This window comes from Ursus maritimus, unplaced genomic scaffold (assembly GCF_017311325.1).
Source record: "Ursus maritimus isolate PB19 unplaced genomic scaffold, ASM1731132v1 scaffold_4, whole genome shotgun sequence".
Lineage (NCBI taxonomy): Eukaryota > Metazoa > Chordata > Mammalia > Carnivora > Ursidae > Ursus > Ursus maritimus.
Window position 1 is genome coordinate 11,184,142 of NW_024426552.1, and position 21,881 is coordinate 11,206,022.

General features: G+C 43.3%; 1 protein-coding gene across 9 annotated transcripts in view; it reads right to left on the bottom strand.

Annotated features, from left to right (window-relative positions):
- ITSN1 (intersectin 1) overlaps positions 1 to 21,881 on the bottom strand; it is a 205,336-nt gene that overhangs the window by 56,739 nt on the left and 126,716 nt on the right. For all 9 annotated transcript variants that reach the window (XM_040621007.1, XM_040621006.1, XM_040621004.1 and 6 more), the window contains 6 exons: positions 20,157 to 20,386; positions 18,263 to 18,384; positions 9,685 to 9,932; positions 7,304 to 7,463; positions 3,851 to 4,056; positions 2,995 to 3,077 (listed from right to left, as the gene is read on the bottom strand). In XM_040621007.1, the coding sequence (XP_040476941.1) occupies positions 2,995 to 3,077; positions 3,851 to 4,056; positions 7,304 to 7,463; positions 9,685 to 9,932; positions 18,263 to 18,384; positions 20,157 to 20,386 (1,049 nt within the window). The remainder of the gene's footprint in view (positions 1 to 2,994; positions 3,078 to 3,850; positions 4,057 to 7,303; positions 7,464 to 9,684; positions 9,933 to 18,262; positions 18,385 to 20,156; positions 20,387 to 21,881) is intronic.

Here is a 21,881-nt window from a genome sequence, read left to right on the forward strand (position 1 = left end):
TCCAGGGGAAGATTTTCTTTTTAATTACAAAGGGTCGATTTTACTTAGGCTCAGAAACCAAATCACACTCTCTGAAAGATCACTAGACACAAAATTCTAGACACTATACTACGTTCAGGATAAAAGATTTACAGCAAGAAGAACCTAGGTTTCTTGTTTCCACCTTTTCTCCATTTTATCCTAGACCTTTGGGTATTTTTAAAAAATAATTAAAAAAAAAAATCACCATGTACCTACCCAGAAAGTTCATTTTTATGATGGATGATGCTTGTTTCTGGCTAAAACTTCAGATGGAACCCTTAAATTCAGAGCCTAATGTTAATTAACAGGCAGATTTAGTATGGAGGAATCCTTTTGGCTCATTTTAAGAGCCTCTGCAGGGGGTACTAATGAAAGCTAAAACAAACACAAAAAACCCCACAAAGCCCCCTAATGCGTGTGCTAATGTGGGCAGCTCCACCTCCTGGGAGAGCCCTCCAAGGCCTGAGGCAGCTTCAGCAGTGCCAGCCCGCAGGCTGGTGCCAGGAGCGACTGCTGGGGAGAGCGGACCCCACGGCAGACACAAGGTCATCCGACGAGCGAGAACAGAAGCCCCTCTGTCTCGAGTCTTCCAGCACAGCTGGCGCACACCTCCACGGTTCAAACTGGAAAAATGATTTCCCACACACGGAAATCAATCTGGCGGTTTTGCTAAGGACATTCTTTTTTCATTAATATATTCCTTTTCCTGATTTCTCCGTACTCTGACCCTTCCCTTTCGGTGTTGCTCTGTTACTTGCCCCTTAGCTCGAGTTCGGCCAATTAAGACAGGATCCTTGGCAGATCGAGACTTTTCCCAGTGATTCCTGCACTGAAAAGTCAGTTTCTCAAAAATGGATCCAAATGTTGAAATAACTTTCAAAATGGTTAAGAAACTTCAGAAGCGTGAACTCTGGCTGAACCTACGGCTGCACTGTAAGATACCAAGGAGACTGGAAAAGACTGTGGCTTTGCTTGCCCTGCTATGCATACAGGCATCTTCGAGGCTGCTGGACTCAGTGGGGACTGAGTGCGAACCAGGACATGGGATGAGGGACCCGCGGTGGCACTCAGACCCGCCTCCGAGACATTTACCACCGGGCACTGGCCATTCCCAGGCCGGCATTCTAAGACAAATCTATTTAATCTGGCGTATGGTTTACTTTAAATGTGACCGCCTTTAATGCAGTATGAATAAGGGGCTCATGAAAGTATGTAGACAGCTTTTCTCTGAACGTCAACTGCCAAGCTCTCCCACGCCACTCCGGAAGGCCAGCGATCTCTGTCCTAGTGTTTCCTAATATTCCTAAATCATCTGACAATGGATGTAATAAATGTCAGGGGGGATTAGAATCTCTCTCTGTTACCCAACTTTAAACATGCGTGTGGTTCACCTGTGACCTCTGTAGTGAGGCCTCAAGGGACATGTTTCAAAACAAATCAGCATTCATCAGCACTGCTCCTCGATGAGAATGCTCCCTGTGCTAGGAAACGAAACGAAGGGGAAAGCAGACGCTCACTGACCTTTCTCTTAAACGCTTGACACAGACTCTCTGATAATCCTTTGTACTAACTTCCTACCTGAAGGGATGGTCTGTATGCCCACTTTACAGATGAGGAAGTGAAGGCATGATCAAGAGTACGTGGCTACTAGGTGAGAGCCAGGGTATAAACTTCGGCCCTCCGAGGAGACTTAACTGGACATAATACACTGAATTTGGGCAGAATCGTAAAATTTGCTTTATACAAAATTGACCACCCATGCTGCGTTTTTTTTAGAGTTTTTTGCCTCGTTCTGCTAACAGTGGATAAAACACTCATTCAGATGACTGATAAGAGTGTATAAACAGAACTCCGCTAATGATCGTTTTGGTGGGAACAGCAAAAACGGCATCCAATAAAATGCTGGATTTGTTTGGCAGTGATGAGGTTTTTATAGCTGTACCTATCAACTACAAAAATTTTTGCTTCTCAAATTGTGTTACAATTTGGAGAAGTAATTGTGTTACCGTGAGTCTGAAAGACCACTGAATCTTAATCCTTGCTGTCTCCACTGAAACAACGGTTTTCATACTTCTGTCTTTCACAAGGCATGCTGAGGAATTCAACACTCTCATGATGACAAACAAACTAAATCAAACACGCTATCTTCACAGAATTTACTTGAGGAACCCACGAAAAATTAGCACATAACTGGGTAGACCTCTGTTAGCTAGGAGCATGGACCAGACTTCTGGTGGAAAGCCCGTCAGCTTCGGGTGCTCTCGTCAATCAGATGAGAATGGCTAGGCTGAAGGCAGAGAAGACGGAGATTTTTACCACTAGAGCCTGGAATTGTGTGGGTTTCGTTCATTCTAAACCCCACACCATGTATCGGCATAAGTAATCCTCAGAATTATGTGACGAAGTAAAGACCAGGAAATAAAGCAATTCATTATTTGTGTCATAAACACTCCAAATGACCTCTTGAGGCCTAAACCATCTGGTGTGGTTATTTACCAGGAACTGAAAAACTGAGCTTTGAGGTGGCAGAGACGGCAGAGATCGCCGGGACAGCTTTACTCGACTGTTGTCGTTACAGTTTTAACAAAACACTGATGTACGGGTCAGGGGAGAACCGGCCCTACTAATAGGGGAAGCAACGACCACAATTCAGCCACAGAGATGCTCTCAAAACTGGATCCCTGGCGACGCTGACGCGCCTGTTTCAAAAGCCAAAGGGCTTATGACCAACTCTTGTGACAAGATTCAGTGTTTAGGATCAATGTACGTGATCCTGTTTTGAAAGTCTCCGTGAAGTAGTCTGCTTCTGTGAGGATGGGACCGTTCATTTTACCTCAGAGTGGAGCACACCGAGCGTCCATCAGCATAGTTTAGTTTAAAGTGAAATCCCATCTCATCTCAAACATTTACTGTTTATGTGACGTGATCCCCTCCACCCTCCGGAAGAACATCATTTGACTCAGGTTCTCTCACCTTCTCCCGAAATGGCCGGCTTGGCTGCAGGCGAAGCGACTCTCTTCAGACTAGCGGGACTTTCTGACGAACCAGAGTCCATGCTGGAAGAGGTGGGAAGAGAAAGTACTTTAATTTTTATCTTCAAAGAAATGAATACAAATGACATTGACTTTCCTTTTTTTTTTTTTAAGCTGCTTAATGTTTAAAACTCTGAAGCATCCGCAGCAGAAACAGGTGCACTTGGCTAAGTTAAAACACGGAACGTGCAACAGAGGCAGGATTCTGAGCTTGCGTTGTCTCTCAGCACCTGCGATGCTGGGTACGCGGCCTACGTACTGGTCTATTTCCAAGCATGAAGGATAGATGCTCATCCGCTATTTTTCTCTCTTGAAGCCCATAATTTGTTACAAGCACCTACATGATTGCAATAATTGAACTATAACCTTTAGGTTCAAGGGTCCATGCTCTAAGGTTCCTAACAAAAGAGAGAATGTGTTCTTCCCATTATTTCCCCAAATGCTTGGGGCCTCTAAGTCTTCCTGTGTATTTGGCATAGTACTGGGTACTAGACATGAAGAGAGGAATCCTCTCAAACAGATCCACAAGAACATTCCAGGTCTCAGAGTAGAATTCCCCCTTACAACAAGTCACTGAAAAACAAGATATGCAGCCTTCCACAAGTGAAGGGAAAAAAATGACCACTTATTTGTCAGAGGCTGCCTTCTGCTGGCACGTACCCTAAGTTTTGCAGTTAGAGGAGCGGGAAGACAAAATTATCCTGCAGTCCCATCTGTGACTCTTAACCAATGCAAGCAATATATGTTAATGCCTAACATTGTTTTCATCTAATAGAAGCAGATAAACACAAAAATACCTTGTAGATTTCCTTATGGGCCCTGAAATGAGTTTCACGTAAGACTTGGGGAACCAACCCTTCTGACCTTGAACTTCTCCAAACCACCACATGTCTTGCTGTTCCAGGACGGTGATGACATCATTTTTGTTAAAATTTAAGTGGTTGTCTTTTTTGGCTCTCCAAGGATACAGGGCTTGGGCTTGTAGTCCCTCCACCTTCTCGCCCTTGTGTGGAAACACATAAAGGACCTCTCGTTACTCCGTGATCCGTTACGAACCCAGGTGACATCAGCACCGGCACGACCGCTCCATTGCAGCAAATGCACACGGGCACACACACACACACACACACACAGCCACAAAGAGCTCTGCCTCGGTGCACCATGGGTGCTGGATCCGTCCCTTAGTAATCGCTTCTTTACAAAAGGAGAGGCAAAAACCTACCAGCCTATTCACAAGGCCATTGTCTGGCCATCTCAAACACCCCCTTTAAACAAACCAGAAGGTCGTATTTATTTTGTGGCACCCCTCCCCCATTTCCAAACGGATTTGGACATTTGGTGGAAGATTAATACTGGAGCAGAAATCTTATGGCATCTCAGAGGATAATGAACGGATGTCTGAGTTTAGGTGGACACAGGAAAATATGCCCTGCGTTGGACTCTGCTTGTTTTAGCTCCTTTTTAGAGACACGAGGTGTAAATCCATTGTGATCCACTGCAAACATCTGTATGCAACGGCAACGTGGGGTTACAGAGAGGAACGGAACGTCACCTCTGCCTCCTCAAAATAATTTAGGTTAAAAGACTTTATTAACCATAAAGCCCCATAAAAAGGGACAGTACGATATTCTCAGCAAAGATTTCACAACTGATGGGGAAGAAAGAGGTACACACAATGACCTGTACCACCTGGAAGAATGAAGTCTACTACAAACAGGCTCCAACTAGTCACTGTGGGAACAGACAGAAAAGAAGAATGAATTCTGCCCGAGGGCAACAGGGACAATTTCGCAGAGGAGGCAGCACTGGAGTCGGGCCTTGAAGGGCGAGGAGGACTGTGAGAGCTAGGGCTTCGGAAGAAGAGGACTCCAGGCCGAGGGCGCGGCACAGGCAAAGGGTCCAGGAAGAGGAGCACAGTCCGGGGGTGCGTGGAGCCTAGTTTCATGGAGGGGTGTAGTAGGAGATGAGGCTGGAAAGGCAGGGTGAGGCATTTATCATCTTTTTAAAAACTGTAACATGAAACCATTACAATATCTTAAGATAAATACGAAAAAAATACGTCAACATTCAATCATACGTGAAAATGGACAGAAACAAACGATAACGCCCAAAGACAGCTCATTCAGAACCAAGGTGTACTTGTCTTTAGAAGACTTATTCCTATCGACGCTCGATTGTGAGTATTTATGTCAGGTCAAATAGCCCCAGGTGCCATGTTGTCACCTCTCCACCCCGGTCTTCTTGGGTCCTCACCTTCTTAAACCTACGACCCCTCCTCTCTTCCATCTTGGCGGCATACCTCCTTCAAATCCCACAGATTCTCTGCCTCTCATTTTCCTCCCTTGGGCTCGCAGGAGCCCCCTGTCCTCATAGCCCACTGGCTTGTGGCTCTTCTGTGCTGTCTAGTCCTCCCAGCTGCTTCCATTCACTCCTCTGCCAAGCCAGGGCCCCAGGGTCAGCCATTTCGACTGGGTGGGCCCTCACTGGCGTCTCATAAACTCTCGCCCTGAGTTGCCTTCCCTGTGTCTGCCTTGTCAATGCTTCGGCAAGGACACATCTAAATAATCCAGCCTGGACTCAGGGTTGGAACCCTATGCGTGTCACTTACTAATTCGTGACTTGGACAACTGTTTCATCTCCCTAGGCCTCAGTCTCCACATTATAAACCAGAAACACTTTCTCTTAAGGGTTAAGAAAGTTTAATGCATCTATCCACGGTACTGCCGTGATAGTAATAATTATCGTCGTAGTAGCTTCTCTTTCTAGTCCCGGACTGTAAAGTTATGGCTGCAGGAGCTGAGACAGTGTAGGGGTGACCAGTTACAGATTCAGGTTAAATCCAGCCCAGAAATCCTTCACTCTTCTTGGCTGATTTTGAGAACTTGGCAGCCCTTACTGTCCCCTCCCAAGAGCACGGCCACACAGTACCACCTGGACTCCTTTCTCTCCCTCATCCTCCTCCAGTCTCTCTTCATCCTCCCTCTCCCAGAAGAAGAATCCTGTCTTCTTCCTGCACCCTGCATGTGGTTCCCACCCCCAACCATTACGTTCTTGGTGCCTGACTCGGTGGTCCCTTTCTCCCTGGTGCCCTCCCTCCGTGGTCACAAACCTCTCCACTCGCTCACTCTCTTTGCTCCCCTGTCCTTCGCGATCCCTTTATCCTACTCCTTCCCAGGTCACAGGTACACTCTTCTTGCCACACTGACTGCTCTCTGCCCTGGTCACCACCCCCTTTCTGCAAACAACCAAGCCGGGACAGAAGCAAAGAGCAAAGGGAAGGAACCCCCCGGGTAGCTTCTCCTCCTCTCCTGGGTCAGAGAACACACACACTCTGCCTATTTTCCACTTTCTTGCTCTGTTCTCTCTTTTTTGAAGCTCTCACATGTGGCCTTGGAGCTGATCTACGTTCCCACTGCCTGTCGGACAGTGGGTGCCCCACGTTCACCTTAAACTGAACACATCTGCAATCGAGCTCCTCCCTCCAATTATCAATCACTTTCTCTCTGTGCCCCCGTTTCTCTTTGAAGTCAAATCCTTTACTCAATCCCAGAGCGTTTTCCTTCCCTTTGGCTCCAACAGGAGTGTGACTCGGTCCTGTTTAGCGGTTGCTGCTGCCCCATGTCCTGTGCTTGCACCCCCGCCCCCCACGAACCTGTTCCAGGTCAGAAACTGTCCCCCGCCCCCAAATGCCTGCTCTGTTTGACTATTTACAGACATGTCATTCCTTTACCTTTACTGTATTAAGTCAACTACTGCTTTACTGTATAGAGTAATAATATTCATAAAAACTACTTTATCCTTTCAGAGACACTTCCTCAGTAGGGCATTTAAGAGCTTCCCATTCACCCGTAATCAGCCAATCTTTTCCGATATATACTCACTGGTCTCCCCAAATTGACTGGACGGCCCAAGCTTTTCCTGAGACACTCGGCTCTCCTACCTTCGAGCCTCTCCTCACAGTATCTGCTGGCTGATAGGCCAGGCCGCTCCACTTCCGAATAAAATCTACCCAGGGCAAGATGCCATTCAAATGCCACCTCCTTGGTGAAGCTTTCCTGGTCAACTTGTGCAGGAGATGACCCTCCTCTCAACTCTCCAGGCTCCTTAACGCTACTGGGAAAACTCGAACTGAATCCACACTGCCACCTGACCCAGAGACATATAAATAACACTGTCCAGAAGCACTTGCCAAACGTGCTGGTACTGGGTACAGCGGGCTAGGTCTTCGCACTCCCACGGACTGCCTTTACCTGGCCTAAAACAGGAGACGGAGAGGACCCGGTGGCCGTGGCTGGAGTAAATGCTGATCTCTGCCGTAGCTGGCCGGCACTTGGGACAGTGAGCGAGGGCTGGGTGGCCCAGGCGTCCCAGTTGTCCGTCTCTGGCTTCTCATTCGTGCTGGTGGGCCACCTGGAAGGAAACATATTCCACCATGAGAAGTTAGTCCTTCCTACGTGCCAGCTTTTCGCCCACGGCAGGCGGAGACCCAGTACGTTTATGGGGCTTTCTAACGTTCAAAAACAAGACGGGGAGGAAAGAGCTTCCAACGTGGGCTTGAGTCTGGGCTTCACACCCTAGTGACGAACCTCAGGCAAATGACAGTAGTCTCTCCGAGTCTTCATTTCCTCATCGATAAAATGGGAACAATATTCTGCCACTCTGGTTCACGGTGAGGGTCCCATGACATATGGGACAGGGTCTCTCTGCAACTCAAGCACCAGAGAGGCAGCCTCGCATGATCACTACGGCCATTTGTAAAAGCGCCAGCGAGGCCAGCAAAAGAGAAGGTCTACAGCATGTGCGAAGCCAGCTTTGCAGCCGGCGCTTAACGCCGTCTCTCTGTCCCATCCACCCTGCGGTGAGTACCCGGCCACGTGCCCAGCCACCAGGGCAATGACAAGTGGTATCCTTACAGCAAACAGTCACGCTGGATCTCAGGGACAGTTTTAATTTTGTGATTTTTACAATGTTAAATAAATACATCTGTGTGAACATGAATCCAAATGTAATTTACTTTTTACATCTTTATAAGACATAAGGACATTTGCAAATCAAAAAAATTCCTTTGGGGGTGCCAGGGTGGCTCAGTCGATTAAGCGTCTGACTCTTGATTTCGGCTCAGGTCATGGTCTCACAGCCGTGGAATCGAGCCCTGTTCTGGGCCCTGCACTGGGTGTGGAGTCTGCTTAAGATTTTCTCTCTCTCTCCCTCTCTAATAAAAATTAAAAAAAAAAAAATTCCTTTGTTAGACTGCACACCCTGATGCTGGGTGCCCATAATTACAGCAGGAGAACTGCACACCACCCATGTATCACAATGACTGGGTCCACAGCAAAACGAAATCCTAGAAAACACGGTATTTGTCTTCTATGTTAGCCTAGGCTTTAGTTTAAAAAAAGTCGGAACTTTTCAATCAAGATCAGGACAGGAAGGGAGAGTTTCAACTTGGAATCATGCTTAATGGGAGGCGACTTTTTAGTAGAGATTAGACAGGGAGGACCCTTCTGCACCTGCAACCTTTTACATGAAAATAAGAGGATGAAAACCTTGCTATTCTTTACATCCTTCCCTCCACTTACTCCACCCTGGTCACCATGCTCCTTTCTCCCCTCTGTTTGAGCCATCTGATCTTTCTCTAGCATTACGTCTGGACTCCTGGCCTTCCATGTTTCTTCTGAAAGATGATTAGACTTGAAAAAAAAAATTAAGATACTTCTTACTCAGATCACTCCTACTTGACTGCTTGTCTAAAATACTTTTCGGGGGCGCCTGGGTGGCTCAGTCGTTAAGCGTCTGCCTTCAGCTCAGGGCGTGATCCCGGTGTTCTGGGATCGAGCCCCGCATCAGGCTCCTCCACTGGGAGCCTGATTCTTCCTCTCCCACTCCCCCTGCTTGTGTTCCCTCTCTCGCTGGCTGTCTCTCCCTATGTCAAATAAATAAAATCTTTAAAAATAAATAAATAAATAAATAAATAAATAAATAAATAAATAAATAAATAAAATACTTTTCGACAACTGCACACGCAGATCATGGTCCTCTAACTGTGAGCATGGACAGCAGTTTCCTCCATCATTTCAAACCTCTGCTTACACACGTCTTTGAAGGCCATTTCCCGATGACCAAGGGCACCGCCCCGACAGCAGCCCAGAGCACATGTCACTTCGCTCCCCGGTACGTGTGTACCAGACCGATGACAAAGGAAAGCTTTAGAGGAAACAGCTTTCTAGCTTGTCCAAAACCACATGACTGAATTCAATTTCTGTTTCTGACCAGCAAAGAAGGGCTGCTTACATGCAGGAAATGACTCTATGTGCTGACTGACCTGGATGTCAGATCATTAGGAAACGGTATTTCTCCATTTCTTCCACAAGAAGGAAAGACACAGACGAATTACTGAGCGCAGTGAGATGATAGGCTTGATGTCGCGTGTACCAAGACAAATGACTTTGGAGCGATGAGACCATCGGATCCAGGTCAGAGACCGGAATCCACGGTTTGCTAGCAGAGCGGTCAGAGAAAGGGGTACTGAAAATAAGCCCTATCCTTTCCACAGAGGTACAGCCCAAAACTATGAAAAGGATTACTGAGCGAGGAGGTGAACACTCCTCAGAAAGAGCGTGTCTACACGTACGTGGAGCTGAAGTCAGCCCAGTTGTTGGGGGTCGTGGAGGGCTCTGGAGCGGTCACTGCCACAGGTGCGGGGGTCTCACGCACGGCCAGTTTGGGTGCAGGGGTGGAGGTCGGGTCAGGCCCGGGTTTGACTGGAGCGGGAACCTCATTTTCTGGGATTTTCTCTGCATAGTTTGCAGGGAACCATCCTGTCTTTCCTTTTAATTCTCCGCCAAGCCAGCCCGGTTCTCCAGTTTGGCTTTCATCCACCTGCAGGAAAAGTTACAACGTTTAACTAAAGTGGAGCTAAATCAACCCGTAAAGACACCAAGCACCCTCCCAGGCCCAAGCCCTAAGCCTCCGTCCAAGTCGGACGGACACACCACACACGGATGCCTCTTCACCCTATTCTCGTCTCCTGAACAAACAGCATGTATTGTAATTCAAGTTCTCATTCTTTCTGCCTTTTTTTTTTTTCCCCCCCCCCCAACTTTTCTAGCAATGGCAGTTAAGATAATGTGCCTGAAGTCCTCAGGCCCATAGTTGAAATTTTTAGAGTTACCCTGAATTGGAAAGTGATCTGACAGACTTCATCACTCAGGAGGTCATGTAATTATTAAAAAATAATCTGACTTGGGTTTAGGATTTAAAACTGAAAGCAAAGGGTGCAATCAACATTAATCAGTACTCTAAAAATCTCTAATAACTAAGTGGTATTTGTTCAGCACAGGGATAAGAAAGATAAAAACATGGTCTTAGATGGTTTCCACAGGAAGCAAAGCTGACGTTAAGCCATTTAAAAGCACTTCTTTAATTTTCTCATCATATATCTCATTTAAATTAAATTAAAGAGATTATTCATGGCAACGGTCAATTTTATTAAGGTCCTATGTTTTTCTTTTATATAAATTTAACTTCAATATCATAAAAGTGCACCTGAGAACACAGAATTCTGCTGTTTAAAATTCTCACAGAGGCTATTATATCAAGTGCTTTTAATGTTTTCATTTTAATTCTAACTTAAAAGGATCATTCAAAATCACCAGGATGGTTCTACCTATCTTTAGGAGTTACCCCCACTATTTTATGAGCAACAGGAGAACGACTTTGGAGGAAAATTACGTTCACTATTAGAAAACTATTTTCATTACTAAAAAAGGGTCTATCAGAGACCTTATCTTATTTTAATCCCTTAATATATACTGCCCGAGGAGGTAAAACATTGAACCCTTCATCAGACATTAATGTTGCTTTTTAGAAATCACAGACATGAGTAGGTAGGATCGTAACAATGATTCTGGAAAAACAGAAAAAATACCAGTTTTCTAACTCATTCAAATATACAGTAAAAATATTAATATAAAATGAAGCCCCAAACTATGGAACCAAACATCTACTACTTGCATTCAGTGCAGAGTAACTGGAACGTTTATTAGCATACTTGAATTTTAAACATGCTTGGGATGGGGTGGAAAAAGTAGAAGTACATGGCTTACGACTTAACTCTACATCTTATTTATAAAACTTTCAGTAAGTGGAAGATGCTGGCACTCTGCTCCACCTTAAGGAGCCCTTACTGTCAGGGGTAAAAGCAATTTTTAAAACCGAGAAGTCTCCAAAAAGGAGTTCCCCAAGATAAAGAGCGATATTGCTTCAGAGGTTCTCTTTTTTGCTTTACAGTTCTGATATTCTTGCTAACGCTTACATCAGATGTGAACACATTAGCCACTTTTCATTCAACTCCCCCACACTGTTGTGTGCTTACGTTCCTTTTTCTGGGCAGCCCCAACTGTTTCTCTAGATGAGGATTTAAGATGACATTTTTTTCCACTTGGATTTTATGTGAAATGCAAATGGCTAAACGCCTTTCCTTCTTCATTTATATTTATTGGTGATATTATGACACATTTAAACATCACTACAGCTTTGCAATGGAAACACCTGTTTCTGGGCCAGATTGTGCCAGGGGCTCCCCAACTCCTCGGCAGGTTCAACAGTCAAGCTCCACCTCCTTCCACTTATTCTAGGACTACAGGTGATGTCAGGCAGGAGTGAGTGAGGAATGAACTTGAGCCTAAGACAGCGAAAGGTCTGATCAAGAGCAGGGCTCTGCAATTAGACTGGCCCCAATTTAAATACTAGTTCTACCAATTATTAACCGGGTGACTCTGGGCAACTTCCATCTCTTGGTGCCTCAAGTTCTTCATGTATCAAATGGGGATAATAGTACCTGTCTCATTATGGTGGCTACGAGAATTGTGAAATATTTAAAATACTGCCTGGTATATGAGAAGTGTTTTAAAAGCCACCTCTCCTGTTGTCCCACTCTAAATCTGTACTGAAGCTCTCTCATTTGGTCTTTTGTCCTGTTCTAAGGGCCTGGTCTTTACCCTCACTTCAGGGAACCAGTCCTGGTTTCCTGTAGGGGGGCGCTCTCTGCTCTAGAAAGCTGCCTGGGACCCCGGGCCCTCTGTGTTTGCCTTATTGCCAGCAGCAATCCTTTAGGGGCTGGAGTTCAATCCTGGATCATGGCCTACCTGGAACTCCTACTGGTCTGTCCAAATAGGACCTCCTCAAATGTTCACTGCTTTACTCAATTATGTCCTATGTTTTACTGTCATTCCCTTGACACACAGGGTCTTATATGGTTAACAGGACTTTTGGGACTGACATCTGGAACTGGATCTGAAGCCCCATGGGGAGATCTAGCTTGTATCCCAGGTAGCTGATCACACCCAGCCCTGTTTCCCTGATAAGACAGAAAGCATGAGTCACTGCTGCAAGATGGTTTGTATAGTTAGGAAGCAGAGAAGGTACCACATCATTCTCTTATCTGTGCCAACAAGAGTTTCTCCATCCTTCAGGGTAATAATGAAATCAGTTTTGCCCTTTTAACCAAGGAAATTCACTGGTCAGCTTTGACCAAACAATAGTCTCAATTAGCCTGATTTGTTCTTATACGAATCCATTAATTTTAACAAATAACTTAATTTTAAGATTCTGAGGATAGAAGAAAAATTTATTCTTAACGTTAAATTAACCACTCAGAAAAAGCACAAAGTTTGTCAAAAGGAGAAACATTTCTTCCTGGATTTGGGAACCCTGGCCCAAAATGCCAATCCAATGATGGAAAAACAGTGTGTACAATCAGAACAGAACAAGAGTTCAGCATATAAACTTTTCAACAGGGCTGGCTATAATGTGGAGTTTAATGTATGTCAAGTAGATCCATCTATGGGAGGCTCTAAGTCAGGGGGATCTGAAATACTAACAACATTGGCCTTAATACACTTTCATTTCACCAGCCCCACTGCATTTGAGGTCATTCTGGTGGAACATCAGCAAAGAGGGAAACACAAACCTCAGATACTGCGTACGTGTCTCAAATGTTACCGATCTAGTCTACAGAATGTTAATATCCACCGTATGCTGCAGGGCTTGACTGCAACAGTCAAATGCACATGGCAGCTATGAGGTTCAAGTACATATGGCTAAGCCTGATAATACTCTTTTCTCAAGGTTTCTATGCTTCACGGCTGCCAAATACATCAGGTAGCGTAAGTATTCCTGAAATCTCTGACCTTGTCGCAAAGAGGGGAAAAAGAAATTCCCTCTCCCCTCACAAGCATGACACAGAACAAGGACAGCAAGGAGATTTAAACTGTGTACAGACTCAGGCCAGGTGGTGGGGCTGCCTGGGATGTGCTGAGGAGTACGGGGAGCAAGACACGGTTCATGCATTTGCTAGCTTGGAAATGCAAGGTTTTCCCCAAAACTTTTGGATTAGAATACTGAAATTGTTCTCTAAAGCCCTAATCTAGAGTTCGTCAAATTTTTCCTCTGTTCTAACTACTCAACTCTGCTCTTGCAGCACAAAAGCAGCTGTAGGCAGTATGCAAATGAATGAGTCCAGCTATGCTCCAATAAAACTTTATTACAAAACAAGCAGGGGGCTGCACTTGGCCCACTCCTGGAATCGGATGTGTACTGGTCCCTCCGAACAGTAATGATACTATGACCAACTGTGACTAAACAAGCCAACCACCTCAAATGTTAAGGTTACAGAAATCAAAGGAAGGCAGGAAAGGAAAGATACTGACTATATTAAAAAAAAAAAAATCTCCATCAAGAGAAAACAAGGAGAAACAATGAGTTTACTGTTACACGATTAACATCAAATTAGAAGATGAACAATTTTCAGAATGAATTGAACTGGTTGATGGCTGACAACCGCTAACAAAGTGTCCTTTTCTGGGATATGTTTCAGAAAGGACTTCGAATTAGTCTTGACAGGAAAAAGGCATTAGGTTAGATTGGTGGTTCCCAAAAGTGACTGTTTAACACAACTACCTGGAGAAGATACTGAATCCTGAATATGGAGAAAAGTGCCCAGAGTCTCTAGGGGTGAGCTCTGGATCGCATATCTCTTCTAAGCTCCCTGAACAGTTCTAATGTCCTCAGTCCTTCACCACCCAGACCTGCTGAGTCAGATGATTGGCCTGTGCTCTTAAGACAAACTTCAACAAAATGGCAGTGAGCAAAAGCCTTCTGATTTTTTTTTTTAAAGTAAGCTCTACACCCAACATGGGGCTTGAACTCATCACCCCGAGATCAAGACTCACATGCTCTTCTGACTGAGCCAGCCATGAGGCCCTCTTCTAATTTCTTAGGCTATTCCAATACACTATGGATGTCAAATTTGATCTATTCACCCTCCAAATATTGGGACCTCAGGATCAGAAGATAGGCCATCAATGTTCACAGTATTTAAGTCTTAGCTGTCAAGGTCAAACTCAATGACGAAGCTTCCATTAAGAAGTTCTTCTCTGAGTATATCGGTCCATTCTGATTCCTTTCTTCTTAAATTCCTAGCAGAGCTAGTAAGCATGCATGGAGAACTTCATCAGACGTTGGCTTTTTCATGTGCTTCTCCCTACTTTTCTAAAAAGATTTTAAACATCTGAATGGCAGATGTCATCTTCGATTTCTTTATATTATAAACAATATTTAGAATAGGACTATATACAAGATACCACTTTAACTTTGTTAACCGTGGGAAAAAATATTTTTTGGAGAAAACTGGACTGATAGTTAACTTCCTTCAAAAACAAGACTTTCTAAAGCTCCCGCCAAGACTGCTGATGTTAAAAAAGGAAACGTTTGACTTCTGAAATCTAACCAGGAATAGTCCGCTAATGTACAAAGAAGTCTGAGAAATGTGAGAATCTGATGACTATCGTGCTCACAAAAATAAGTGAAATCCTAATTATTCAACCAAGAGATTGATAGTAACGTTCTACTACCTATTTTCATGATCATATTTCTTAACCTCAAACTTCAGAGAATAAAAAAATTGTTACTATCACATGTCAATTTCCCTTGGGTTTTTTTGCGCTGATTGTTAACCCCACGAAGATAATACAGTTGAATGCCATTTGGGGTGTAATGTTGCACCGTGCAGAAGACGACACTGCTGCTGTTCCCTCAGCAAACCAGTAAATTATGCTAAGCTGTATATTCCATCCTTCATGACATATCTGGGATGTCTGAGATAAAGCAAACACCATTCCAGACCTGGATACTCATTCTGTTATACTTGTCAAAGTTGGATTTATTTTTAGTTGAGACACTTGTAAATATGAAAATAATAAAAAAGTACAAAAAAATTAAACATGAAAGCCGCCTCTTTACTGCCCAGCAGTAACCGATGTTGACGGTTTCATGTTTGTATTTCAAGAATTTAACCACACACATAAAAACATTCACATATACACACACACAGATTTTTATTTAACCAAAATGCAATTATACTGTACATATTGTTTCTGCCTTTTTCTTCTTTTTTTACTGGTGAGCTTATCTGTATGTGAACTACGTTATTTTTTTTTTTCACATCTTAAATCTTCCTGCTCAGCTATACCATAATTTATTTAAACCATTCCCTTACTTATACGGGGCTATTCCTTTTTTGTTTTTACCAACAATGCTGCAGGCAACATTCGTCTACACATGTATTTATGCATATGCCAAAATACCATCTAGAGGAGGGAGAAAAGCAGAATTTCTGGGTCAAGGGGAATAAGAATTTTAAATTTAAATAGGTATGGTCAAATTGCTTTTAAAATAGCTTGGCCAATGCATACAACCATGCTGACAGTGTGTATTTCATCTACATTCCTGCACTCTTGATAAAGCTGCATATACCAAACCTTTAAACTTGCTCAGGTGAGAAATGAAAAATGTGATCTGGTTTTTTTAACTTGCATTTCCTGATCACCAATGAGATAAAGCCTCTTTTTGTGTATTTTTAATATCATATACTTTTCTTCATGTGTGAATATCTCTTCAGATCCTTGGACAAGTTTTGTAAGTTTTGGGAGTCTATACATAATATGGATGTGTTCTGCAATATAGAAGTTTTAATTATTTTCTGTTGTCAAATCTGTCCATTTTTACCATTTATGGCTTCTGGTTTTAACTCAGAAAGTTATTTCTTTGCCAGGAAATTATTTCCATAGTCTCCTTTAAAAAATTTTTTTTTGAAGAAATTTAACTTTTAAAGTTTAAACTACTTGGAACTTATTTTTGTCTGTAGCCGGAGATGGAGACTTAACCTTATAATTTGCCAAATACACAGCCTTTAAGTTAGTCCTTAAATGGAATTTAGCAAAGAGAAATCCGGTACACAAACCTTTATACCTTTTTTTTTTTTAAAGCAAAACCTACCACACAAACTCAAAACATATTTTTACTGCCACGACAACACCCAAAGATATGTGTACTTACACAGAATCAGTGATTTAAAAGAAGGAAACATTTAATAAGATGCAGACTTCCTGACAGTTACACAGACTTACCCATTCCCCTTTAACCTCCACCAGGAAAGCAAAGGTTTGAAAGCAAGGCAAAATATGTTTAATGAATGTTTTAGTTTTACAGCACATCTCAACTCTATTCATCTAGTCAAGCTGGTGGTTAACTAGCCAGTTTGAGGAATAATATCATTTTAACAGGACTATGTTTCCAAAAAATAGCAATTATTTCTCGCTAAAGCACAGACCATCTAGAACACTTCCTTATTGTAACATCTGTAACACTTCCTTATCTCAAGAAGAGAACACTACTTTTCTGTACCTTGTGTTGCGACAAAACCCAGTTTCAAAACCATTAGGCTCTTTTTTTTTTTGTTTCAGTGTAAAGACACAACTTTGTAATGAGGTCCTCTCTGATGTCACATTGTACTTTCACAAGTTTTTTAGAGTCCCAGTATGGTATTCTTATATATTTTAACAATTCATACACTTTAAAAGCCACGATAGTTCAAAGACGAGGCAGTACGAGTGAAGTGCGTCAGGCCATTAGAAAACAGGGTGGGAAAGAGTCAGTGGTGAAGGAGATGCCTTGCACCACTGGAGCACTGTGCCCACGCCACAGAGAAACCAGCCGCTCTTTCTGTAAAGAGCGAGTGAGGCCGCACGCAGGCCGCACACACTGTTTGCTGAACGAAGGCTGCACTTTTTTTGAAGAGGGTTTGTTACTGTTACGGAGATTTTGCCTTCTAGAGAATCTGATATTTGGCCCTGACTCCCTTATTTGAAGCCCATGATAATTTGAGAAAAAACTGTCCGAAATAAAGGGGAGAAAGGATTGAGATCTCTGAAGACCGAACACGTTGTTCTTTCTATATATTTTGGCTCATTAAGGATCGTATATTCTCCACACAGAGACCTGATCTATACACGCAAGATGAACGCGTGAGTGACAGTGCAATGATCTGTGCATTACCCTTGAACTTCAAAGATACCTACCGCTGGTACCACAACCACGTTGGTCTCAGTAAGAGTTCTTTTACAATTTGGAACCATTCCCATCTTTAAACAAACAAAAAATGCCAAGAGTAATGCAAAGTTTGACTACTTCTACAACTCTTAATTCTGAAGTTACTAACTAGATGGAAGAACTACTGTTTTCTTTTAGAAAATAATTTAGGTTAACCGCCTGGTTTTATTCTTTCCTAAACTGGTTACTACAGTTTGAGTTACAATCACACGATTATATTTAACTATTAGTATAATTAAAGGAAATCAACTATGACAAAGCAAAATTCTGAACTCTTTTATTTGCTCATTTATAGAGTAAGAAGACAGATTAACTGTATGTAATTCATGACTCTTCACACAATTCAAAGATCACAAAATTAAAGGGGAAAAAAGATGCACTGACCCAAAGATACAAAAGTGATCACTGGCAATTGTGAAAGTGATGATAAAACATTCTGCATTTAAAACTATTTCTTAAAGACTATTCATAGTATTTAAGTAGCAATTTAAACTCTGAAATTACCAGACCTTTACAGATCTAGAAACACGCTAAGGCTGTGAAAACAACCCATTTTCTTTAACACCTCTATCTTAAAGTGATGCTAGGATCCATTTCTAAATATCATCTTTCATTCTAATAGAAAAGGAAGATTGAGCCCATAATTCAAAAACCCTGGATTTCACACTCGGCAACAATTTCACGCTGTCAAATAAAGTGCAAGAGGAAGACAGGTGCTTATCATCAAGAGAAAATTACACTTTGACCGGAGTCTTTCTTACCATTACTATATCTCCGGGCTGGATCGTGATCTCATCGTGACTTCTGGATTCAAACGGATAGAGCGCACGGTAATACACCACCTTTACGTTCTCCTGTGCAGAAATTGTAAGTGGGCCTTTTTCTATTTACAAAACAGTGGGGAGAAGGGAACAAAAATAAAGCATTACACGGGACACATATGCATGACAACAAGCCAAACAAATGACCTCTCTCCTCTGCTGTTGACCTGAACATCTGAACTCTTTCCATCTATTCAAGGAATTTCTGAAGCACACACTTCGTGCCAAAGGAGAGCCAAATCTGACGTCAGCAACTCAGATCCATCAGCGTTCACTGGCTGCGGCTCTCTGAACAAAGGCCATCCCAATGCTGACGGCAGTGAGGCTGTCTTGTCTTAGGTCCCCGAAGAACTGCCTCCTGGCTGAGGCTCCAGCTGTACACATCTGTAAAGCACCAGGACCCCTCTCCCCCACCCGGGCTGCCGAGTACAATGCAGCAGTTAGAATGTGACCCCCAATCTGAATCAGCCAAGAAGAAACCTCCTTTGGCAGGAAGCAAAGCAGCACAACTTTCCACGTTAAAAGACTTGTAAATGTTGCTATCTTTGGCTGCTGACTTCACCAATGATGATTATTACTGATAATCCCCAGGGAAGTTAAGTCTTCCTCTACATCTCCCAGGGGTGGGGAAATGAGCCTAATGACAGACCTTATAGGAAAATAATTTAGATTTTAAATAAAAATTTTTAAAAATGCACGCAAGTAGAAGACATTTTGACCTCTGATTCACTTGACAGTACCTAATCAGGGCCCTCTGAACTGTTTTATCCTAGTAATGTAGGTATTTAGCCACACATCTATTTTCTCTGAAAAGCAGGGAGGGCAAGGCATTATCTTCATGGAGTCTGGGGCTGGATGAGGTGCAACACTTCCCACTGACCACAGGAAGAAGAAATCCTCATTTTATACTACGAGGAAACATAAGGAATCTAATTGCCCAAGATCCAGTACTGGTGAAATTATTTTCATATCAAAGAAAGCATTAAAACATAAATTTGCTTGCCAGCCTTTCTCCCTGGACTGCAGCCATCTGGATGTGGGGCCCGACTCCAAACCCCACCCCCATCTCTGCCCACGGTAAACAGGAAACAAACCTTACGGAACAGTGTGCTTCTTTCTTTCCTTTCTGTATACCAATAAAAAGCACACGGATAATCGGACAAATCAAATCGATATAACTTGCCATACAAAGGAAAAGGCAATCACTTTCTTCAATCACTTTCTTCAGCTGAGTACTATCTGCAAAGCTGCCCAGTATCATAGAGCCACATGGGAATCTTGAAAATACATCCTAGGTTGCATCTGACATAAGAGATAATGTTTTCTAGCGATTTCAAAGGCCTTCATTTTCCATATTTAAAGAGGCAACTTATGATCAAAGGGCAAAAAGAAAAAAAACAAGTCACAGTTTTCAAAAGGTCAAAAACACGGCTTCATGTAGCATCGGCTGAAGACAGATCAGTGTGGGCAAGGGTGCCCGAAACAGCGCAGTAATTCCCAGAGAAAACAGCCAACTGGAGACACAACAGGTTCTTTCCAGATCTGGGATACAGATTTCTGGATGGGGCTTGGTAAGGAAGCTCATGCCATTTTTGTCTGCAAAGGCTCTGGATGCCAGCGTGAGAGGGACCAAAGGCTGGCAGGGTGGTGAAGGATTAAACAGGCATTTCATGAGCCTCGAGAATGAACATCTGCACTGTCTGAAAAAAGGACACTGGCCTTCTCACCCATCTCTGTGAAAGGAGCCAAGACAGGGCCTGCCTACACACGGGAATTCCTCAGGACGATCTGGCAGAGGAAACGTATTTGCTAGAATGACTTCCGCCCCTACTACCTGTGGTGGACCAGGGTGCCTGGACAGCTGGCTTGGCTGGTTCCTGATGCTGATGGAAAAGCCGGCTCATCTTGTCTTGCGAGTCCGGTTTGCTTTTCTCCTCACTGTCCTTCTTCTTGACGCTCTCCTCCCTTCTGAGCTTTTCTTCATCGTGGATCTTCCTTGGCCGCTGGTGTGCATCGTCCTGCTGCGCATGCTCGATCCACTGCTTGTCCCTCTCCTGAGCTCGTCTGTCAACGAAATGCTTGATTACAGCCAGGAAGCGACTCCCGCTTAACACTGCTGTGGGCGCTCTTCACAGAACCCAGAAAAACACAGGAAGAAGATTTCTGATGTGTTTTACCAAGTGGTTAGAAGACTAACAAAGAGACTTCTTTTTTTTTTTTTTTTAAAGATTTTATTTATTTATGTGACAGAGAGACAGCCAGAGAGAGAGGGAACACAGCAGGCGAGTGAGAGAGGAAGAAGCAGGCTCCCAGCAGAGGAGCCTGACGTGGGACTCGATCCCGGAACGCCGGGATCACGCCCTGAGCCGAAGGCAGACGCTTTAACGACTGCGCTACCCAGGCGCCCAACAAAGAGACTTCTCGATGCTAAAACTGGTACTTCACTGCAAAAAGCTGTTAACACACACAGGAATGATGAGAGCACGCACCTAGACGAACACACACGTGGTTCCCCAAAACTGAAGGCGAAAGCAACAGAATCGTCTGAACCCTTTAGGTAGCGGCCATCCTGTTACTAAACATTAGTCTCTGTGCATTTTCCTGAACCTGAAAACTTCGTATTTGTCAAAGCAGCTGATGCGAAGGGACAAGTGCAATTAAATCTAGGCCCTGAAATCTAAGACGACCTCAATTGGAAGCCCACAGGACAGGACTGCGGTGATTTTGCTCTCACTGCACGATAGTCTGTAATATCAGAAAACACTTTAAAGAAACCCACGTGCAAAAGTAAAAAATACAGTGATAGTAATAACTAGTCCTCCCCCAACATGAACTCTATTACCCTTCACATCAGGGGAGTAGGTCCTATTAATGTCCCCATTTCTACATGGGAGAAAAATGAGGCAGAGATTTAAAAGGCCTGTCCAAGGCCACATGGCCACACCCGCCTGGGGTTCAATCCCAGGCAGCCCGGTTCTAGGCTCCACACCCTGAACTGCTATCCTGTGACATGGCCAACACACAGAGGTCATCTCCTGGAATTAGGAAACTGCCAAAGGAATATAATATAAACAAAGAAAGCTTGTATTAGCCATTTAAAAAATATGGTATTTATGTCTACCCTGTATGTATGTGAAAATTTAGTGGAATAAAATTCTTTAGCTTAAATCGTTAACATTTTACTTACTTTCAAAATATCTTTTAAGAAAGCACAAAAAAGTTTTTTGGAAGGGATCCCCTACCTCTGTCGTCATTTGTAACAACAACAACAAAAACACACAATAGAATTTGCTTAATATTTGCTACTAATAAAAGTCATCAGGTATAGTGTATAGCCATGTAATTTCTGAAATTAATTTTTGGATACTATTTATATGATTGAAAGCAGGAAAGCTACCCTTTTTTGTATTATGGTATTTGGAGTTGATTTCTACTCCACAGAAATGTTTAAGCTCAGTGCAGCACAGCGTTTTATCAACTTTGAAGGTTAAGGAAAGGACAGAGTTCGGGTTAATCAGCACATCCAAGAAATGAACCCTTGAGCCAAAGCCCAAGAAAA